The sequence below is a fragment of the Onychostoma macrolepis genome, chromosome 17 (assembly GCF_012432095.1).
Source record: "Onychostoma macrolepis isolate SWU-2019 chromosome 17, ASM1243209v1, whole genome shotgun sequence".
Taxonomy (NCBI): Eukaryota; Metazoa; Chordata; class Actinopteri; order Cypriniformes; family Cyprinidae; genus Onychostoma; species Onychostoma macrolepis.
This window is the reverse complement of record NC_081171.1, coordinates 2307713-2327286: the sequence shown is the minus strand read 5'-3', so window position 1 is coordinate 2327286 and position 19574 is coordinate 2307713. Positions and strand designations below refer to the sequence as shown.

Genomic DNA, 19574 nt, shown 5'->3' with positions numbered 1-19574 from the left:
GCAACACTGGCCCTGTGGATTTGATTTTCAGGGGTATTTTTGACTTCGTGAGGGCTTATTTCGTTTTCTAAACACATGAAACAAATCCAATACTACAACTGAATGGATTAATAGAAATACATTCTCAATCTGAATCACTATAACAGTTGTTTTCCACATATTCATATTCATCAACAACACTCGCATCTGAAACTGTAGACAAAATAAAAGTTATCTTACAAATAAGCAACCAGCATTTTTAAGTTCACTAAACTTCGTTACATTGTAACTATTTTTTTTTTTTTTTTTCTTCCAGTTTATAAAAAGTTCACTCAAACCATTTTAAGGTCAGAAAGTTCACCTGGGTAAGAGGTCGAGTGAACTATCAGTTCACTTTTAGAAATGAGTTTTATTTTCAGAAATGTACAGTTCTACTTTTAGAAATGAGCCATGAGGTTCCTTAAACTTAAGCAAGGTCACTTATATTCAGATTTAAGTCTTATATTAAGATCTTTCATTCAGATGCATGTACGAAATGTGTAATTTATGAAGCTGTTGGTTACTGTTAAATTCAATATATTCACAGAATTGAAGAAACATAACCATATGTAAATATAGCATTGACGACCAAACAAAATGCAACACTTAAAACAAATAAAAACAAACAAAAAAGTTCAAAATCTTTATTTCTGCTATTTGCCAAGCTAACATTTTTTTTAACATTTAGTTTAACTTGAACAAAAACTAAAACTGTGGTAAAATGTAATAAAAACTATAGACATCAACAAAAAAAAAATGAAGAAGAAATAAATGTAACTAAAATATTAAAACTGAAATGAAAAAGTATAATTTTTTTGTTAAATAAAAGCAAAGCTAAAATATTAATAAAAGCTATAATAGTATATCAATTGTACTAAAATAATACTGGTTTGATCTGGTTATAGCTCTGCAAAAGCAATCTCAAACTCTCTGCTTCACAGAATCTGATCTCATGTTGTCAACAGAACATCCAAGGTACATATTACTTGTGACTTTTGACATTTCATGCATGCATTCCATATTAAATATAAAAATATTACTACTTAAAACATCAATTGAAGACTAGTTGTGATAAAGTTATTCTTTTTTGTGAATGCAGAAGTAATCTGTCAGTCACTGCAGTGTGTGCAGAAGCACTCAAGAGACCCAGAACTGATTACCAGTTAGTCATTAGAGGTCCATTTTTGCCCATTGCATTTGAAATATTTACACACTCCCACATCTGAAGCTAAGACTGACCTCTGCTGGTAGATATGTTACATTACAAGTGTGCATTATACGGTGTAATAGCTGAAACCTTTTACAATACTACATCTATCTATCTATATCCATCCATCCATCCCATAATAAAATGTATCTATCTGTCTGTCTATCCAAATCTTTATCATTATATAATCCATTATCCAACTGCATAGCAATCTTTTTGCAACCATCCAGAATATCATTTCCAAACCTTTAAACTTCAAACTCAGGCTTTCTCTAGCCAATACCACCCTGCTGAAAAAACCAATAGAACCCTGCCCAAAACACAACAGAAAATGTAATAGATTTAATGGTTATAATGGGAATTGTATTGGTTTCAATGGAAACTATAATATGTGATGGGTTCTATTGGTGGGAAAACACACTACAAAAGGAATTTTGTAATGGTTTTACTGGAAAAAGTTAATGGTTTGTAATGGTATTTTAATGGAAACCATTAGAATTTCTGTGATGGTTTCTATTGGGCTTCTATTGTTTTTTTTAGCAGGGCAAAGTTTGTCTTGACAAACTGTTTTTTACTAGTTATATAATATGAGCTCATAAAAACTGCAGGTATAATAAATACAGATGATAAAAATGTCACACTGCTTGACTGCCCAATTTGTGTCATTTTCAGTATTATATGTTCTATGAGTATTACGTGAAGTATATAACACTTAATAACAAACCAAGCCAATTAATTCCAGCACCACATCAGAGTTTTGGCCAACATACATTATGTTTGCATTACTCTGAAGGCTGCATCTGTCTCTCTTCAGGGGGTTAACAGTGTTTGTGTCTTCAACTAGGGAAGAAAAACTCTGAGTATAAACAGATTCAGCCTCAGCAGCTGCTCAATGGCTCTGGAGGAATGAGGCTATAAAGACTGAGCTGTTCTCTGTCTCTTACTGTACGCTCCTGCAAGATCAGGTGAGGAGGAAGCCAGGAATATCAGTCCACCAGAAAGATACAGAAAAAGTAAGGTAAGCAAAGACAATCTGTTATTTATGATTCAAAGTTTGTGCAGTTTTTTAACAATAAATTCCCCGGTTAGAGTTCCCCAAATTGGGGATCACGTGCTGATGAAAAGCTTGATTAAATCAGAAAATAATGTCAAATTAAAACAAATCATTTTAAAGTAAAAACAATAAAAAACAGTTAAAAAAATAATAAAAATAAAATATATATATATATATATATATATATATATATATATATATATATATATGTATTTGTATTTGTATTTTTTTTTAAATAAAATATATATTTTATTTGTTTACTTTAAGTCATAGGTTGATTAACCAACATCAGGTAATCATGAACATGCATATGTGTTGTTTAATAATTGAAATATAAATGTTTACCTTAGAGGGACTTCAAGAAAGTATTTTAAATCAAAGTGGTTTGGATGACAAAAAAAAAAATCCCTGCAATAAATGACACATAAAGTGTAATGTAAGAGTGATTTTTTGTTGCTGTTGAAGTACGTTTAGATTAGACCGCAAATGTAAACAAAAGTTCTAAAACAGCAGTTCCCAAATCTAAATTATAATTTGAATAGATTTCCATTTTGATATTTTACATCTAATGCAATCACATTCACACACTGTAAAGTTTAACTTAAGAGTCTAAATACTAATACTAATACTAGTCACTCTGGAATAGATCAGACACAGAATTTCTGATGTCAGTTCAGAAAGTTTATTTATTTGTATTAAAAAAAATGTATTCGTTTTTTTTTTTTATATATATATACTTTGTTTTCATTTTAATTTAAAATTTTCAATTTGTTGTTCATTTATTCATTTTCTAATTCCTAATGTTTTTTTTTCCCATTTTTATTTCAGTTTTAATTATTTTAGTACAAATTAAACCACATTAAAAATGAGAATCTAGCTTAAATGAAATAAGGTTTGTAATATTTTACTTTAATAGTTTATTTTATTTCAAGCCACAAAAGTTATTTTGTGATTTTTTTTTTTTTTTAATGGTTTTAGTTTTAACTATAATAACCCTGGTTCTAAACTAATGGCGTTTAAAACAGCAGTTCCCAAATTTAAATAATTATAATATTAACAAATTTCAACTGAAGTAAACCAATTGAGAAGACTGAAGTTCATGATGCTCTTTTCTCTTCTAGAATGCAGTCAGAGCTTGTGTCGTTGGCGACGCTTCAGCCTCCAAATGCATCCGTCACTCCAGCATACCTGGATTTTTTCAACTCAACAGAGTGGCAGCTAGTCTACTCCATCATTCCACCGTACATCTTCACCGTGTGCTTGACAGGAATTCTGGGAAATTCTTTCGTATTGCTAGTGTTCCTGCTCCAGGGAAGCCGCTGGTGCGTGCCTGAGATCTATCTCGGCAATCTGGCGCTGGCCGACCTCATCCTGCTAGTCTGTCTGCCGTTTTGGGCCATGAACATCCTGAACTATTTCATGTGGTCTTACGGAGAGATCATGTGCAAGGTGGTCAACCTCTCCATCATCGTCAACATGTACACCAGCATCTACATGCTGGTGATGGTGAACGTGGACCGCTACCTCGCGCTCGCCTTGACCATGAAGGCCATGTGGCTGCGACGGAAACGCTACGCCAAGTTCATTTGTGTTGTTCTTTGGCTGTTCGGTTTGGGAATGGGAGCTCCGACGGCTGTCATGCGAAAACTGAAAGATATTCCAGGTCACCGAGCCGTCGAATGCTACCTGGATTATCCCGACAGGACTTGGAAACTCGCTCATCTTCTGCAGCTGAACCTGGTGGGCTTCGCTCTGCCGTTCCTGGTCATAACGTTCTGCTGCATCAATATCATCCGGGCTTTGAAGCGTCGGAGAGACATCAGTTATTCGGAGGACAGAAACGACAAGAAGGCTACGGTCCTGGTGTGCACCGTCACCCTGCTCTTCCTCATCTGCTGGGGTCCATTTCACTTCGTAACTTTGCTAGACTTACTCTGTGATCTAAAGGTTTTGGATGAGAATGAGTGGTCTCACTTTCTAAACATCGGAAGCCAGTTTTCTGTGTACCTTGCATTCTCAAACAGCTGCCTGAATCCGCTGCTGTATGTTTGCTCAGGAAACTATTTCAAGAGGAAAGTCAGCAGCATCTATAACAGAAGGAAACGCTCCTCGTATGTGACTGCGCTACAGCGGACGGGTCTAACCTCTACGACAACCGCCAATCAAATCAAGCCTGTTGTGTTATATGAGAAAGACTAGAGTAAGATTTTTACAACGTTTCTAGTATTCTAGTATTTCTAGTATTGATGAAATTATGAGGGTTTATATCAAACAAATTTTTTTTCAATAATTTAAAGTGCCCCTATTATGGGTAATGAAAGGTTCATATTTTGGTTTTGGGAGTCCCCAACAACAGGTTGGCATGCAAGGTCAAAAAACACTTTCATTGTCTTATATGCATTTATTTTTCCCTTACTTGCTCAGCGACTCCCAAACGATTCACTCAACGATACATTTTTCCAAACCCCTCCTTTGCATGACGCTAATCTTCGGTGATTGGTCCGATTGGTCTCATTTCCATTTCATGGTGCCTGTAATGCCTCATAAAGCAGCATTTGTGAGTGCAGTGCTGCTTTGTGTGCAGCGTTACCGGGGAAACCGCTATTTTTCCGCTCCAAAAGTGACATCTAGTGGCAAAGAATGAATTTGCATTTTCATTCAGACCAACATGAAAAGACCAACAAGCGGACGGGCAATATGCTAATGTTTCACATTGAAGTCAACATGAAACGGCTTGGGATTCATTTTAAAAACAACTCCTTTCAATGATTCAAAATCAACTCTTTCTTTTGAGAGACAATAACTTTATACATGGTGCACTTTCAGATATAAAACTTTGCAGGATGTTTTCATTCACTTAGAGCTGTGTAACACACTGCATGAAAGGTCATTTTCAAAAATCCATAATAGGGGCACTTTAAGAAATAAAAATTACTTTTCACCTGATTATCTTAATAAATTTGTTTGAATAATTATTTTATTATTTTACTTTATTAATTTCATTAATTATAGAATATATGTGACCCGTGCTGGCAAAATGAGTCTGAATATGCATGGGCTAATTTTGAACTACATGCAAAAGAAGTGAAAAACGTCAATGAGTTTTTCACAAAAATGAGTTAATTAAGCCCTCGTCTAGCGATCGCTCTAAATGCTCTAAATAGTAATTAAACATATAAAATTATCTTTATTTGTATGTTTTCTGAGAGGTGTACCTTTTTCATTTCCGCTTCTTGATGACTGGTGCTTCCCCTCAGCACAAGTTTGGTATAGTTTGTGAATGTTCACAGCGAATTTATTTGTAATGAATACACTAAAGTGATTTTTATATTTGATTAGCCTATTTGTTTTTCTTACTTGAATGCTTCTGTTTAGATGCAAGATGAAAAAAAAGTAACGCACTCACTATTTAATTTGTTTCTTTCTTATATTTGTTCTACTGTTTATTTGCATCTTTGTTCTATTTTTTAATAACAAATATAAAATGAAAATAGCTATATTGTGATTATTAATATAGTAATTATTATTAAGAAAAGAACTGGAGGAAAAGATGCAACATTGCTAGGTGATTTTGCGTTGGGACTTTCCGAAAACGTTAAACTCGATTTTTCTCAAAACAAATCATACATCATTTTGAAGGTTTTTTTTTTAAATGGAGATTGTGAAAATAAAAAGAACTAATTTTTGAAAATTTGCTTATTGCAACTAATTTTGCCATCACAGGTCACATATTACAGAACAATTACATTATATGCATTAAGTACTTTTCAAACAAACAAACAAATAAATAAAAAAATACCTGATATTTCAAGGTATTTTTATTTTTATTTTTATCTGATTAACTCTACCTAGTATATGTAGGGAAAATAAATCAATCGATACATTTATAGCTGACAAGCTACACAATATCGCGTTCATAATCGCTGGCGATACATTGCTGATAATGAACGCGATATTCTGTAGCTTGTCAGTGAACTATGGTTCTGTGTAGTAAATGGCGCTTCATCTGAAAGCAGGTGATGGAGAGTTACTACTAATCACAGAACCGGCTTTACTGACGAGATGCGCATGATCATCGCATTCGATTATTTGCACAGCCTTACCTTAAAGTACATGTATGTCTGCACTTTGTCTGTACTTTCTGCACTGGAAGTTCCTGACACCAAGACCTTGTGTGTGTAATAAAGCTCTTTTTGATTCTGATTCTGATTCTGATGTATATGCACAATAACATACTAACATAACCAAATGCACAATAACATATGTTGGCTCATTCTGGCTTTAATTTAGGGGGAAAAAAAATTCTGGACACTATAGCTCTGTTCCAAAACCTGTGTATCGTCTACATAGACAATGTCCTACTCAGGTGACTTTCACACAGCATGCACCTCGTTGAACTTGACATAACCTCATTTATGCACTTATGGTAAAAAGTGAGACATGTTGCAGCGGTCAAAGATGCTAACATGATGCTTTGCTGATTGGAAGAGAGCTCAGATATGGTTCACTGTTAACACAATTCAGTGTCACGAGTTCATTAAGCAGCTACACATTTTCATGTATCTAAATGTTTACCAAAGTTAAGCTTAAAAGTATTTACAGCAATGATGAATAGTCTTTTTCCAATAAACTCTCAGCTTTTTCCCTTGAGGTTCATGGGTTGAGCTTTCAATATAAACAGGAAATGTCAGATTAGAGGAAGCTGATTCAGATAAAGAACGCTAAGCACAGACGCACTTCTTCAAATCAAATTCGTTGATGCAACTTTGAACAAAGAGGACTCAGAGGTGAGCATCTATCTTATTACACGCTTAATATCGAAACAGCAATGTCTCCACAACATTCACAAAAACAGCTGAGCAGGATGTTTACCATCATCAGAGGAGCATTAAACTAGCACAGATTTCTGTCTGTGTCTGTAAACATTGCTTAAACTACCATAAAGCTGACGCTGAGGTCATTCGATTTCTAAACCAAATATGGGGAAGAAACACTTTAAACAAAATATTTACATTCAACCAGCCTTGCTGGCGAATGAATGTCATTAATTCATCATTACAAAACAGCGTTTCCCCTGCCATTATATTAGGGGGGCGCAGATTTGCGGTTTTGTTTACTACTCATACAGAAGGCACGTGTGGCTTGCGGTTTTAACGTCTGCCGCCTCACTAAATGAGGACACAAATACATGAACATCTCCAGAAGTGCTCTGAGAGTCACTTCATGAGCATTTGACCGATTCATTTGCGTAAAACTATCCTCATATCCAGGCCCGTAACCAGCTATGAGACCACCGGGGTCCGGACCTCGGTAAATGTTTCATGTTAAAAAATAAAATGTGTTCTCTGAATGACTAATTGCTGTTAAACTCCTCATATGAATGTCTGCATGACATGTATAATTCAGTTTGCAAGAATTTTAGCGTCCGTGGTATGAAAATGATCGTTGCCAGATACTGACGAAGTAAACGAGTCTCTTTGAGAGAGCTGTGAGTGAGGACTCGGGCGCAGCCTCCGTGTTGCCAGATGCAACTATTATAAGCGTTTTTAGTCTTTTCCACTTAATTTGACACTTTGGTTAATGAAGTAGGAAGTTGTAGTTTAGGGTCAGCGATATCTTTATCTTATCTTATTTGCAAAAGATTAGAAATAATTTCGGTTTAATTTAATTTATTTTTCGTTTTTAATAGCAATATCTGGCAACACTGCTTTGGGTTGCAAACTGACAGTAATCGAAAAAGCCACAGGACAGGTTATTGCTGGCAGGATACGACATTCAGTAAGGGAAACGCAAACATATCATGATATTATCTGTCAGAAACGTTATCAAAAACAGTATTTAACACTAGTACGCAAATCTGTAGAACAATAGGTTACATAATGAAATGAAATACGCAAACACTAGCGTAGATGAAGAAACCATGAAGAAGTCTATTCTATGTCATTCAGTATAGTAGTTAAATTTTCACAAATCATGTTATAAACATTCATAAGAGCACTAGACAAAGTTATCAGCTATATGTCAATGGTTATTAATAAAAACTATAGCATTAATATATTATTGCATGAATAATAAACAACTGATTCAATTATCCACCCCTAACTATAGTACAGAATTAACAAATTTTGATGCAATAAATAGGGTATGATTTAAAAATGACAACATCTTTCACAAACATCTACATGTCTGTCTCTTTTAAAGTGTTTATAGTGTATATAATGAGTTGTATTTGTTTGTTATTATAGCACAATTCTTTAACAATTCAGAGAAATATATTACTATTGTTCAGTAGAATGTACGTAGGCTATACTAAAATTATTAAAACCCCTTTATCAAAAAAGATTTGTTTAATTTTCATTAATTAAAAGATCAATTAAATGAATGTTTTATGCCTTAAAAATGTAAATACACAACACAGATTTTCTGAGGGGGGGGAAATCATAAGGCTATTGTAAGAGTAAGTTAAACTTGTTTTTATACTTTCAAATAATTAGACATGCTAAAACAGAATTTGGTAACAATAAAACATAAGGTTGGAAAAAATAAAACATTTCATTGGGCCCTAAACATGCCATTTTTGTTAAACTTTTAATAAATTTATATTAAATTGTTTATCATTTCATAAACTTAAAAAAATTGTTTATCATTAAATGCTTTTTGCTTTTTGATTAATAAAATTAAATTTGACCATTAAAAATATGTCCAGAAAAATTTAAACGAAACCCCCCCACCTCCATTTAGTTTTTTATTATTTACATTTATAAATAGATTTTTCTTGACTAATGTATACCTCTTATTTAAATGTGTGCTATGATACACATGCATATTGTGTGTATTTACAAAATATATAACATATTTATAAATAAAAAATAATTTAAAATACATTTTAATGACTTGGTAAGATATTATTATTTTATTTGTTTTATTGTTATTTTGTTGTATTATTTTTTTCAGAAAAACCTAAAAGTACCCCAGAAAGTGTCGAATTATCATGTTAAGCTTAATGAATGCACATTTACATGCAACACAAACATAATCAAGTATCCAGACACTATTCTATGATGTATTATGTGCCAAAACTGGCACAGTTTTACTGCATACTCAGAATTTGCATACTTTCTCCACCACCAGAACACACCTCTAGTGTACTACAAGTACAAGAACTGGGATGCAGCCAGGATCTAATACTTCACTTCAGAAATGACATATACAGCCATGCAATTCTTCACGTAAACCACTCTCATTTCACATAGTACATCACATGAAACCACTCATGCTTCAGTTATCTGCTGTTAATCCAGATGTGTAAACTTTCCATACGTACGGTATGATAACACTTCTGCATCTGCAGTTCATCAGTCTAAAAGGAATTTGTGCAGAAAGGTTTTATGTCACGAGCTGGTGAGACGGAAGAACAGGTTAGAGAAATGGTTAAACAACCGTCCAGATAAAATACTGCTGAAAAGTGTCAAATACTAAAACTGTAATTGAAATCTGATCAGCAGTTTTTTTAATTGATTAGTCTAATTAAATCTAAAACAAATGAGAATATGTATGAAAATGTATGGAATACAGATGGTCTTAAATGGTAAAAAAAAATGTTTATTCATGACAAATACTTGAAAGACAACTCAGGACTTTTTATGTTTGCAACTAATCTTTTCCATTTATGAAAAAACGTAAGAGTTCAGATTAAAGAATAACATTTATTAAATATTAAATAATTTTTTTTTTTTAAATCCACTATTTTATAAGAAATAAGTAAATAAATAAATCGGAAATGATCACAAATGTATATGTAATCCTAATAAATAAATATATAAGTAAATAAATCAATAAATAAATAATTAAATAAATGGGAAGTGATTGCAAATGTATAAGTAATCCTAATTAATATATAGGAAGTGATCCCAAATAAATGGATTTTATTACATTAAAAGAAAACATAGGTAGCTAGCTAGCTAGATAGATAGATAGATAGATGATAGATAGATAGATAGATAGATAGATAGATAGATAGATAGATAGATAGATAGATAGATAGATAGATAGATAGATAGATAGGTTATCACAAATGTATGGTAAGTAATCCTATTAAATAAAAAAGAAAATACATACATAAATGGTAACCGATCCCAAATGTATGTTTATTAAATAAACAAATATATACATTTTATCCTGGAAATCAACAGTCATGCTGCCCTAGTTCTTTTTAAAACATGATTTGCATGGCTTGTTTTTCCATGAAGGTAACGCCTACTCACAGTATAGTACTAATTCACTGGAAGTACCTGAGAGCAGCATTCACCTTCTTTAGAAAGATGATACTTTAACATCTACCATGGACCAGAACGCTTCTGTAAACGTGACTCTGGAATCTGGAATGTGCCTACATGGAAAAACAGTGGAGCTGTACATGTACCCGACGGCTTACTCGGTGTTTTTCATCATTGGATTTCCAGCAAACTGTCTGTCTCTGTACGTGGCCTGGGTTCTGATGAAGAAGGGCAATAATTTGGCTGTTTATCTGATTAATTTGTCAGTCGGAGATCTACTGTATATCCTAACTCTACCTGTTTGGATCATGATGGCACTCGGCCATGCGGTGAACGGCAGTCTGTGCAGCACTATAGCGGTGGTAATGTTCAACAGCTTCTACGTGGGTTCAGGCTTTCTGTGCTGCATCTCTGTGGACCGATATTTAGCCATCGTGTTTCCGCTGCATTTCACATGTGTGCGAGAGGTCAGAACCACTGTGTTGGTGAGCGCCATCGTATGGATGGTGGAAATTGTGCTTCATGTGGGTCTTCTAACCTACACGGAGGCGATCGGGAACTTTTCTGCCAGCCGTATGTGCGAGGAGCCGATGATAATGACCGCCGCCGCCGCAAACGTGGCCATCACACGCGCAGTCCTGGGATTTCTGGTTCCTGTGCTCACTATGAGCTTCTGCTTCGAGGAGATCATCAGGGCGCTGAAGAAAAGCACCTCTACTGTGGTCAGCGAACGGAGAAAGATTTGCTGCCTTCTCTTCTCTCTCCTTTTCACCTACTTGTTGGCTTTTACACCTTTCCAGGTGGTGATGTTCATCAGAGGACTGCTGGAGCCTGGAAACTGCAGCGTCGCGCACAATCTCAGAGACTATTACATGGTGTTTGTGGCCACAACGACAATAAACAGCATTTTAGACCCCATCCTTTATTGTCTCATAAGTGACAGTGCCAAAACTGAAATGAAAAGACTTTTTAAGCTCTGTGAGGGTAAATTCAGTAAGATTTATTCATCTGTGGTGAAAACCTGACATTCTGAATGTACTGCTTAATGTCTTGACAGACTCATTTGTTATTAACAGACTGAATATGTTTGTCATGATCCTAAGCGTGTAAAATCTGACTTGGAATTATATATGTATGTATATATATATATATATATATATATATATATATATATATATTTATTTATTTATTTATTTTTATTTATTTATTTTTTAATGGAACAGATTACTGAACCTTTTTGAGTATCATATTTGATGCATCAGGCTTTAATAACATGATATTGTTATAATAGCCTATGGAGGAAAAAACAGCTCAATTTTATTTCAGAGACTCAAACTGAGAAAAAATATGCTCCGAAAAAATTTCTGCTGCTTGTAATGTAAATCAATGAGATCTTTCTGACAGTAGCTATAGATACATAAAATGATCTAAATATCAGCAGTCACTTTATATCTCCAATAATGTCTTAGTATGATGAGATTGAAATGATCCAAACATATAATGCAATGAAATCCAATGCTGATTGAGAGATGAAGAAATAAACGCTCCTCAGAAGATGTGAGATGAAGATCATTCCTCCGCTGAGGAACAGTGAAAGTAAAGCTTCTGGAAACAAACGTTCCTCAAAAGATCCTGATGATCAGATTTGAGACGCACTGATTTTTCTAAAAAAAGATTGATGGAGAATCAAGTAAAGCTGAGCTGCTTCAGTCCAGTAAGTGTTCATCTGGAAATATTACTAAAGTCATTCTTACATTAAAAATCTGACAACAAGCACCAGCTGAAGCTAGACGTTTGTACAATTACACTAAAAAGGACATTTACTTGATTAAAAAGTCAAATCATTTACAGGCCTTACAAATGTGTGTACAGTAGCTTTATAAGGTTAAAAACCTACAGGCTTCTGTTTAAAAAGTTTGTATACAAATATAAATTGTAAATATGTGTGAAATTGTTTTGATGACTTCACTGTTATTTTGAGATGTAGTCATATACAAATGAGCAGATGAGTCCAAACCTGTGAATTTGTCTGGCGTGTGTATTTGTTTCCTGAAAAGAAAAGAGAGTTGTGAAATGTATCTTTTCTGTTGCAACAAACATGCAAAGCTGTTACTGAAATATTGTCTGTGGTTTCTGAGAGATGTTTGACTTCACCTGTTCATCTGGCAGAAATGCAAAACAAACCACTGCTATTAAAACACTTGATGTAAAGAGGAAATGGCTCAACTAAAAGGAAAGTTCTGTCATTATTCGCTCACTTAAACCCAAAGAATTTCTTTGTTTCTACTAATACAACAAACACAAACAATGGGAAATTGAGCAAAGTGATCATGCAGGTTGTTTGACAGTGACTTTGCTGTACTTAAAGACCCTTCTATAATATCTATAATTGATTTAAATTGAAATAGTTTAGCTTGCATTTCAAACTGCAATCTTACATAGTGATGACAGATAACTCAAGCTCATTATCAAAAACTTAAAGACAGTAATCCAAGAACAACGTGAGTGACTCTTTAGGGGGAAATGCCTATATAAACAAACAGTGGTAAGCAAAAGAACCATAAATAGAAGAACGAGTAATCATATTTCAGGAAGGCAGAGCACTCATTGTACTGTCACTTCTTGAGTGTTTGGTGGTTTCTGCACACTGTGGTTAAACAGAAGCAAACGAGGAAGTGACGTTTGCTCTTATTTCCTCCCATGTGGAGGAGATCGTTGTACGTGCAGTTCTTTCTTGTATATCTTTGTAAATCTTATCATATTTAAAAAACGGATTCCTGAATCACTGCACTTATGGTGAGTTAAGATTCGATTCTCTTCAGATGAATATTCAGCACATGGGTGTGGCGCGTACAAAGGTTTGTTTGATTTATTTATTGCAACATTCTAGTGAAGCTACAATGTTATTCTAGTAATATTTGGCCTGTTTTGTGATAGATATTGTGGGTCAGTAAATAAATCCACTTAAAGAGAAAGTTCACTCATCATTTACTCGCCCTCGTGTCGCTCAACTCGTGTGATGTTATTTCTTTTGTATGAGCAGATCTTAGGCAGAATATTGACAATACAGCAAAAGCAACCAGTGACTGTTGAGCTTAAGCCTCGTAAAAATGAAAAATAGTCCATATATTACAACATAGCGAGTCTATATTACAAGGAGGGTACATTACAAGTCTTCTAAATCAATATGATAGTGTTACGTGAGGAGGAGATGAAAATGACTTTACGCTTTTATCCAAAAGCAACTCACATTGCATTAAAGGTGTTTCAGTTCAGTGTCAGTCTCTGCTGTTTGATCAGCATCAGAGGTTTGGGATCACTATGATTTTTCTTTGAAAGAAACTGTTTTTTTTATTCAGCAAAGATGCCTTAAATTGATCAAAATGACATTTCAAATGTTACAAAACATTAACATTTCAAATAAATGCTGTTCTTTTGACCTTTCTATTCATCAAATGTCAAATGTATGACAGTTTCTACAAACATATTCGACAGTATAACTGTTTTCAACATTGATAATCAGAAATGTTTATTGAGCAGCAAATCAGCATATTAGAATGATTTCTGAAGGATCATGTGACACTTTGCATTACAGAAATAAATTACCTTTTTTAATATATTCATATTAGCTATTATAGCAAAATAGCTATTTTAAATAATTTTTGTAATGGTATTTCACAATATTACTGTTTTTACTCTATTTATAATCAAATAAATGCAGCCTTGGTGAACAGAAAAATCTCAATTCTAAAAAATCTCAATTTAAAATGAAAAACTCGGTAACACTTTAGAATAGGGAACACTTATTCACTATTAACTACGACTTTTGCCTCAATAAATTCTTAATTTGCTGCTTATTAATAGTCAGTGCGGTAGTTGTTAAGTTTAGGTATTGGGTAGGATTAGGGATGTACAATAAGGTCATGTAGAATAAGGCATTAATATGTGCTTAATTACTACTAATAAATAGCTAATATTCTAGTAATATGCATGCTAATAAGCAGCTAGTTAAGAGACCCTAAAATAAAGTGTTACCAAAAACTCTTATTGAAAATTAAAAAACTTCTAAGTCTGCTGTCATATGTGACTTGTATTTATTTAATTTATTTTTGACCTAACAGCATCTTTCTGTCCACATTCACTTATAGACAAGAGTATCAAGAAAAGAGGTTTGGAGCAATGGATAATAAACTACGTTTTGCATGAGTAATTTGGTTCATAATTGCAATTCTGTGAAGTAAAGCTGTCACACAGTAAATTATGTTTCCCTCTAAACTAGCTGCCTTGAGATGAACAACTCCAGCTCGAACGAAACAGATGACTGCTACCCGTCTGCACATCCTGAAAAGATGGTATTCGTAGGCCTGCATCTAGCTGTGATCCTGATCGGCATCCCGTCCAATCTCTTCTTCCTGTTTGTGTCGTATCGGCTCATCCGTCAGAAGAATGAGCTGGGCGTCTATCTGTTTAACCTGGCTCTCTCGGACTTCTTGTTTATCATGTGCTTACCAGTGTGGGTTCAATACGGCATTTACGACGAATGGCCTCACGGCAAGACGATGTGTGTTGTTTGTGTTTTCCTGCTCTTCACGAACTTCTACACCAGTGCTGTGCTTCTGAGCTGCATCGCCGTGGATCGCTACATAGCCATCGTTCACCCGCTCCAATTTTGCACTTTTAGAAAGCGCAAGACTGCGGCCAGCGTGAGCATTGCTGCTTGGATTTTTACTGTTGTATTCAATGCAATGACCGTGCATCCAGACAGTATCTACGATGGGAATAACTCAGTCTGCTTGGATTTATTTCCTTTGCCCCAAAGGCAAAAAATAGTCAACGTTGCTCGTTTTGTTGTAGGCTTCCTCATTCCTGCATTGGTTGTGGGTTTCTGTTATTGGCGGATATGTTCGGATGTGAAGAGAAACCAAACACTTGGGTCAATGGAGCGCCGGCATGTCTTCAAGCTTCTTGGATGCATTTCGTTGACCCTTTATTTGTGTTTCGGACCTGTGCACATCATGATGGTTTTGAGGATTTTGCTGGAGGGTTGCCCATATCCCAACTGGCTCTTAATTGGATATAAGGTCTGCGTCTTCCTCGCGATGCTCAACTGCCTGGCCGATCCACTCCTGTACTGCCTCACAAGCAGAACGGGTCAAGCCAGCGCTTCAACTGTGTTACTCATCCTCAGGAGAACATGGAAGAAAGAGTGTCAAAAAGAGATGGAACAACAAAACAACCAAATCCTTGGAACCGTTCCAATCACAAAAGCACCCTTTAGGACTGCCTTCAGCACTGACCGCTTGTGATCGGATCATGCTGATGTTTATATATGCTATCCACCTTTTTCTTGCCGTACAAATGCAAATTCTATGGGTCTAGCTTCCGGTCTATTTTTAGCTGTACAAAACAATTCGTTTTGCTGCTTGATATTGAAAATTGGTGTGTCTTACCATATTATTTTAATGTATTATCTTAATTATGATCACACTGGTTTGTAGAGCAGTTTTACCGTTAATGAACCGGACGTCTTACCCATAGGCTTACTTCTGCATTGAAGAAAAAGGTGGATGCTGTTTTCAAAAAGAGACTGGACTAAAAACTGAGGAATGAAATTAAGCTTTACAACTTTACAAGCTGTACGTTCAAACACAAACTGTCTATCTAAGCTCAATTGTCTACAACATCCAGGTTGTAAAATGTTCAAACAAACTATTCCTTTATTAAAAATCACCGAAAGAAATGATAAGGTATCTTTAATAAAGGAAAAGTTGACATTTAAACACAAAGACTGACCATGAACTGTCTGTCTGCATCAAAACAATGTATACTTACGAAAAGCCTTGGTTTTTGAGAAATGAGAACAGTGTTTCATCAGAATTTCCCGTTGGTTTCATTTAGTGTGGGCACCAGGTCGCACAGTTTCATTTTCACACTCTCTTCCCTATATTTTGCTCAAAATATTATAAACATCTGAAGTGTAACATTAAATATATTCTGAGTGTGATATATTATACAAGGCTGTGTCCAACTTTGATAGCAACATTGCCTTGATTTTTCAATAATACAATTTTCCTATACTAATGCGTACTGTTTATGACATAAAACTACACAACTGTTCAAAGGTTTGGGGTATATGCAATATTTAACATTGATACACGATGTGAGTGTGCGTGTGTGTGAATAGACCAATTTGGAGTAGACGTCAGGTGCCACAAAAACACTGGTAACAAGTGGAGGGAAACGGCTAAAATCCATGGAATAAGGGGAAAAAAATGAGTTGTGCCTGTGGATGTCATCTGAAGCTAAACGCAGATGTTTAAACAGACAGACTATGGATAAAAACTGCTATGATTACTTTTAATGCATAAATTTGATTTAAAGGATAGGTCTGCATAATATTCACATTAGGGATATGCCGGTATCAAATTTTCATGTTGCGATTAATAGCAAATGCTTTTATCACGGAATACGGTACGATATTGAAATTTAGTTGCAAAAAAATGTTGTCATAAAACAGTATAACAGGTTTACTAACTTTTTTCTTATAACAAAAATAACTGAAAATTTAAATACAATAAAGCAGTACACAAAAAGTTTAAAATGTTACACATTAAAGTGCAAAAGAATTATAAAGACCAATAGGTATCACTTTACAGTAAGACCTCATTAGTTAACGCATTAACATTCACATTTAGCAATATTTGCTACAGAAGGTTAATCTGTATTAATCTATTAATCTTTAGTTCATGTTAGCTCATTAAATAACACCGTTGCAGCTTTTGATTTTAACTAAGTGTCATTAAATATTGGAATTACCTAAGATTAATGAATGTTTAGAAGATTTTTTCATTGGCAGTTTGTTAACTAATGAATTAAGTAATGTTAACTAATGAAGCCCTAATGTAAAGTGTGTGACCGAACAATAAAGAAACTAAACACTTTCAAACAATATCTAGGGCATGTAGTCCAGATTAAAATGCAAAAAAGTTTGACAATAAATAGCCTATTAAGTCTAAATATTTAAGTATTTGGCACAGAAATCTGAATGGCTATTTAAATCATTTAAACACCTTTCAGAAACAGAAAGTAGCGCAGCTGTACACTTTTGTCAAGTGTACTGCATTTTATGCGTATTTCAACAGGTAAAAAAGACTGCATGAGCTAAATGACTTGATTGCATTCACGAGTGTTTTTGACCGATTATAGCTCATGCAGTCCTTTTTACCTGTTGAAATACCTTTAAATGGCCAATAAAACCCACAAAATGCAGTTGCCAAAAAGTGATTACAAACGACAATCAGTTTTCGGCAGACGATCAATTTTCGCCACGACACCGGCGGCGCATGTCTAATTCACAGTTCATAGGGGTTATATTGTATTAGACCTACAGTTACAACACAAAAATGTAAACCTATTACTATTAACGTTACATAACATTTTTATTTTCTCACAATTCTCACTTTTTTTCCTCGATAAACTGCTACTTGAAAACTGTCATTTTCTGCCACCAGATATGCTCCGCCCACAAAATAATGTCTGCTTTCAAATGAATCCAATTCAAATGGAAAACAAATATTCTCAAATTATGTAATCCTTATGAAACATGCATACAGGTGCATTCAACTACTGCGGAGATGACGAGTCGGCGTCGCTGACTTCAATGCGAATAATAAGTTGCTTGGATTTGTTGAATTTAAACATGAATATGTCTATGAAATTGTATTACTGTACCCCTCTTGGCCCTAATCAACATTCATAAATCTTCCCATCTTCTACTTTCATGCCAGTGTTCTTTGTCATATCATCTCAATCATCTTGTAAACCAAAAGCTTTTGTCATCAGCGACTATTGGCATTGAAACCTCCACCCACATCCTTCACCTCATTCCCGACAACATCATTGATCAACCCTATGATGGGAAACATGATCTAACTGGATGGTCTTTGCTCGCTTAACCTAAACACGTCTGCGAGTTCCCTAGCGATGCTTTTATTGATGGACCTAAATCCGATAGTTCCTCTCAACTCATCCTGTAGGATCAGATGCTCAACTCGCTGTGTCAGCAGCAGACATCTGGGGTTTTGAGACCATTTCGATACCTTCATACCCTTGATGTGCCCTTAGTGAGACGTAACTTGGTTACATAAGCTTCAGACTTCAGAGCATCAATATCATCTATCTTTCATCATTCTGTCAGGTTTCTACACGTGCGTTGATATTGCAAAACATAGTTATAATGCAATCTAATTGACATTAGAATTATTTTTTATTAAACTGAAAAACAAAAGTGTAGGATTTACTTTTAAACACTTTTCATTTAGAAATTTCTCCAAAATTATACAAATAATTACAAAGAAATGGCAAGTAACACACTGAATTAAGCATGACATTTAGAAAGACCAAAATTGTCTTGTAATTATCTAATTAGTTCAAGGTATTTTCTTGTAAAATGTACTCCAATCATCTTCTTTTTTGCAGTGCACAAATTATATTATCAAAAAGCAATGTTATCTGACCCAAGTATCTCATATGCAAACAACACAGACATCCACAAACCAACACCCACTGATACAAACCGTACACAAGTACCATCACACACACCCGTTTAAATGGTAGTAAAAGCACCATATGCTAACTTCCTGTCTAAGTTCCTGTTCTTAGCCAGAATAAGCTTTCATACAAATATATATATATATAATGTACACACACACACAACTGGTTGCTGATCTTAGTTTAACAGGAAATAGTCAAATGCTTTCAAATGTGTGCAAATAAATGCAAGTGAAGAAATACTATATTGTATAGGTCTGTATAACGAGAATAAATGTTTAAATTAAGTGTTATTTTCTGCGTTTTTTTTAGTGAAGGTTTGTGTGCGTGTGCATGTGTGTGTGTGCGTACATGCGTGGTACTGTTTAATATGTAATGTTTCACATTTAAATGAGTTTCAGTTTTGTTGTTGTTTTTGTGGTTATATTGAGCTGAAGAGTAGCTCATGGTTTGGTTGTGTTTGGCCATT

At 34.6% G+C, this 19574-nt stretch overlaps 3 protein-coding genes across 6 annotated transcripts; all 3 read left to right on the top strand.

Annotated features, from left to right (window-relative positions):
* Positions 1-2140: 2140 nt before the first annotated feature.
* bdkrb1 (bradykinin receptor B1) lies at positions 2141-4593 on the top strand. Of its 2 annotated transcripts, none has more exons than XM_058750154.1 (2): positions 2141-2238; positions 3401-4593. In XM_058750154.1, the coding sequence occupies exon 2, from the start codon at positions 3402-3404 to the stop codon at positions 4476-4478; it is 1077 nt and encodes a 358-aa protein (XP_058606137.1). In that variant the 5' UTR covers positions 2141-2238; position 3401; the 3' UTR covers positions 4479-4593. The 2 variants fall into 2 exon arrangements, with proteins under 2 accessions (XP_058606137.1, XP_058606136.1); XM_058750153.1 differs by having other exon boundaries at positions 2160-2243.
* A 2380-nt stretch (positions 4594-6973) lies between these two features.
* LOC131522722 (psychosine receptor-like) lies at positions 6974-19383 on the top strand. 3 transcript variants are annotated; one of them, XM_058748385.1, is made up of 2 exons: positions 6974-7066; positions 14835-19383. In XM_058748385.1, the coding sequence occupies exon 2, from the start codon at positions 14845-14847 to the stop codon at positions 15859-15861; it is 1017 nt and encodes a 338-aa protein (XP_058604368.1). In that variant the 5' UTR covers positions 6974-7066; positions 14835-14844; the 3' UTR covers positions 15862-19383. The 3 variants fall into 3 exon arrangements, with proteins under 3 accessions (XP_058604368.1, XP_058604366.1, XP_058604367.1); XM_058748383.1 differs by lacking the exon at positions 6974-7066 and adding an exon at positions 13266-13413; XM_058748384.1 differs by lacking the exon at positions 6974-7066 and adding an exon at positions 13269-13351.
* LOC131522723 (ovarian cancer G-protein coupled receptor 1-like) lies at positions 10238-11637 on the top strand. Its single transcript, XM_058748387.1, has one exon. It carries the CDS (start codon positions 10621-10623, stop codon positions 11578-11580), a length of 960 nt encoding a protein of 319 aa, XP_058604370.1. The 5' UTR covers positions 10238-10620; the 3' UTR covers positions 11581-11637.
* Positions 19384-19574: the final 191 nt, after the last annotated feature.